Genomic DNA, 3,603 nt, shown 5'->3' with positions numbered 1-3,603 from the left:
AAGTTCATCTGATATTCTTGACGAAAGTCAAAAGATGATCATGTGAAAATCGCCGAGTAACATCTTACATGGTTTGTGTGATACAATCATTTGGTGTAGACTTGGAATGTTTCATTATGGTTATTTCAGTAACTTGAAAATTGCTTTGATGTTAATAGTGTGTGAAAACGACTATTGTCATCCTCTAAGAAAGTTTCAATGATTGAAATAAGAGTTTAGAACACTTAACCATTATTGGATATGACATGTTGTGTACTCTTGCACATATGTAATCCATGTCCGGGAACCATAGTATGCGTACCCGTACGCGTACCTGTTGGCTTGAGAAATCCATGAACCTAAGTATGCGCACTCGTTCATGTACTGGCGTAAGGTTCATGTCCGAATATTTCTGCTGGGATTGGAAGTACGCGTACCCGTTTGCATACTGGCAAAACTCAATCTTGGTCAGGGTATTTCAAGTATGCGTACCCGTTTGCATACTTAAAGGTTAAAGTTCTAAAATCGGTTGTGTTAGAGCATTGCTCGGTTGAACCCACCAAGCGTTGTTGATAGCATACTAGTACATAATCAATCTGAGTAGTATCTTTGAACATGATAGCATACTTATCTTCATTAGGATCTATTTGAAACATCTCTGAGAAATGATTTATCAAATAAGTAATAATTCCATTCGTGTCAGTGACCCAATCTCCATTTGGCAGTTTGAGAGCAAAAATGTTATTCTTCTTCCTTCTTTGAACTACAGATAAATGGAACACATGAGTATTCTTGTCAATATTGGGAATCCAATTGACTTTACTTCTTTGTTCAAAGTATTTTTATTGCAGAAGATTTAATTTATCAATTTCTTTACACAGTTCAGTTTCTTCAGCTCTTGTATCTCTACCGTGGGCCTCCATTTGCACCTTGAGTAGCTTTTCCTTAGTATCTTCTACTGCTCTAAAAATGTTTCCAAAAGCTTCTTTGATCCATTTGTTTAAATCCTCCCCAACTGAACTGAGTTTACCCATAATGTTATGATGAGTAGAGTTCCAAGAATTTTTCACCACATCCTTAAAGGCGGGATGATCTACCCAGAAGTACTCAAACTTGTTAGAATGCTTCCTTCTTAGTTTAGTAGTCCTGTGAGTGTTAACAAGAATGGGAGCATGATCACTACTTATTCTAGGAAGATGAAGAACAACATTGTTCTGGAACATAAAAAACCAATCAGGAGTACACATAGCTTTGTCAAGCCTTTCAAAAATTGGTTTCTCAACAACAGCTCCATTAGACCATGTAAAGGTTGGCCCTGTAAATCCCATATCAATTAAACCCATGTCTTGTATAAAGTTCTTAAAATCACCATTTGCTGCATTTCTGGTTTGATTACCACCCTTATTTTCTCTCATTGATTGAATAACATTTAAATCACCCATGATACACCAGGGATTAGGAATTTGAGCAGCATAATGAGAGAGATTTGACCAAAATCTGCTTCTTAAGTGTTTTTCGGGAGGCCCATACACACAAAGGAGATCCCAATCTTCCCCCACAATTTGATGTATATATACGACAATGAATAACATTTTTGCTAGCATTAATAACTTCTAAATCAGTTCCATTATTCCACAGCACCACATTACCTCCACTTCTGCCATTAGCAGAAATATATCTGTAGTTGTCGAAACCCAAGGAAGAATAAACATTGTAAGCATTTGACTCACCAATCAAAGTTTCAGTAAGGAAAGCAATATTAGGGTTGCAAGCCCTGAGAAATGCCATTAAATTGCGGACTGTCGAGATGTTTCTCAATCCTCGACAGTTCCAGGAGAACATTAACATTGCTTCTGTGGCTTTTGGGCAGCCACCACACCCATCTGAGAGTATTGAGAAATGTTGATTTTCTTGATGGGGGTATCGATATCCATAGGAAATAAACTTCTCTTTGCACCTCCATTAAAGAGAGAATGTATTTGATCATCTGTAATTGATTGCGACTTCTTTCTCACAGATCTTCTCCAGCCCTTTTTTTTTGTGTACCAATAGTTTCCGATAACGAAATTGATGATGAGATGTTTATTTCATCTTCCTCTGCAGAATGGGAGTTTGTGGTCGATTGAGAGGAATTAGGGATTTGACGATTGGTTTTTTCATTGACCTTTGATTGGTTAAGTTTATCTGGATGTGAATGGATGGGATTTTCACCCTCAAGATTATTGAAGTATATTTGGGCTCGGGTTTGGGATTCGGTACAGCTGGACTCGTTGTGGGAAGATATGGGTAAATTATTAGACGAGTCATCAGTCTTACCTGTCATATGCTGCGTCATCTTTTTATCCCCTGTCTTATCATTTAAAACCTCGTCACATCCAGGTTGTTCTCTTGGATCCGCTGCCGTATTTGTTTTACCTTCTGTGTCTCTACCAACCTCATGTCGCTTGATGTTTTGTTTGTTTAAGACAGTGACACAGTCTGCAGCTACACCTTTTTCTTTTCCAGAGACCGTTTGACTCTGCCCCACCACTGCTTTACAGCTGTCATACCCATCCTCTATTATATGCTCTTTTTGATGTATGTCATCACCATTATTCGTGGCTTGTATGCGCTTTTCCCCTGATCTGTAGTGACAGATAAGTTTTCCACACTATTCTTTTGCTTCCCTTTTTCCTGACCATTGGATTCCTCCATCCTTTGTGCATCAAGATTAATCTGGAGATGACGTGTGTCGTCATAATCGCCGTTTGATCTATCTCCAGTAATCAACGGTCTCTGAGAGTTTTCCATCGTCTTCTTCATCATAGGTCTATTACGATTTGGATTGATGAAACCATCATCTGTACATTTATAATAAGCTCGTATCTCATCCATATACCTTTCCATGGTTTTGTCTTGCATTTTACGAGATATTTCTTCTGCACTCAAAGATTTATCTTCTTCTAGTTTAGCTGATAGGTGAGGACACTGTTTCATTTGATGACCAAAAAATCCACAGTAGAAGCACATTCGTGGTAGCTTTTCGTATCTAAACTTGATGGTGATCTTCTTTTTTTATTTTAAGATTATCTCCATATCTTTTGGTATAGGTCGAGTTATATCGATCTTAATCCTGATTTTTGCAAACTTTCCCCATTTCACAGCAAGTTGTTCATCCACAGGATCAGGCATTCCGATAGACATGCCTATATTGAAAACTTTCATTGCGTTCATCATGCTTAGGGGTAGCCCATAGATGTGCATCCAGAATACACAAACTTAAACTCGTACTCTTCTAATAAAAACTCCTCCTGGTATCTTTCTAACAACATAAGATCTTCCTTAACAGACCTTGGAGAACCCTGTAAGACAGCCTCCATATCACATAGGAATTGAAATTTAACACTATATATGCCACTTCCTAGATATATTATATTTAATGTTCCTGATGGCCTCCATGCTTTAGTAACAACTTCATTTATGATGGCTAGGATATACTCTCTTCCAGAAATAAATTTAAAACTAGATTCTTATTATACTCAGGATTAGTTAGAACATGATATTTGGTAGAATATCTTCCACACATCAGCATTGGAGATTGATGTATTATTTATACTAAAAGATATTCAAAGATGATTACATATT

At 37.3% G+C, this 3,603-nt stretch overlaps 1 protein-coding gene across 1 annotated transcript; it reads right to left on the bottom strand.

Annotated features, from left to right (window-relative positions):
* Nucleotides 1–821: 821 nt before the first annotated feature.
* LOC113306345 lies at nucleotides 822–1,767 on the bottom strand. Its single transcript, XM_026555292.1, has 2 exons — nucleotides 1,629–1,767; nucleotides 822–1,528 (listed from the first exon to the last, which is right to left on the bottom strand). Exons 1-2 carry the CDS (start codon nucleotides 1,765–1,767, stop codon nucleotides 822–824), a joined length of 846 nt encoding a protein of 281 aa, XP_026411077.1.
* Between the last annotated feature and the right edge of the window lie 1,836 nt (nucleotides 1,768–3,603).

Source organism: Papaver somniferum, chromosome 8, assembly GCF_003573695.1.
Source record: "Papaver somniferum cultivar HN1 chromosome 8, ASM357369v1, whole genome shotgun sequence".
NCBI lineage: Eukaryota > Viridiplantae > Streptophyta > Magnoliopsida > Ranunculales > Papaveraceae > Papaver > Papaver somniferum.
Note: the sequence above shows the minus strand (reverse complement) of the source record. Positions and strands in the feature narration are given on the sequence as shown.

Coding starts and splice junctions, on each gene's coding strand:
- LOC113306345 (XM_026555292.1), bottom strand. CDS start 1,767: ATGGCATTTCTCAGGGCTTGCAACCCTAATATTGCTTTCCTTACTGAA. Junction 1,529..1,628: donor TGCTAATGGCAGAAGTGGAG/GTAATGTGGTGC, acceptor TTGTGGGGGAAG/ATTGGGATCTCCTTTGTGTG.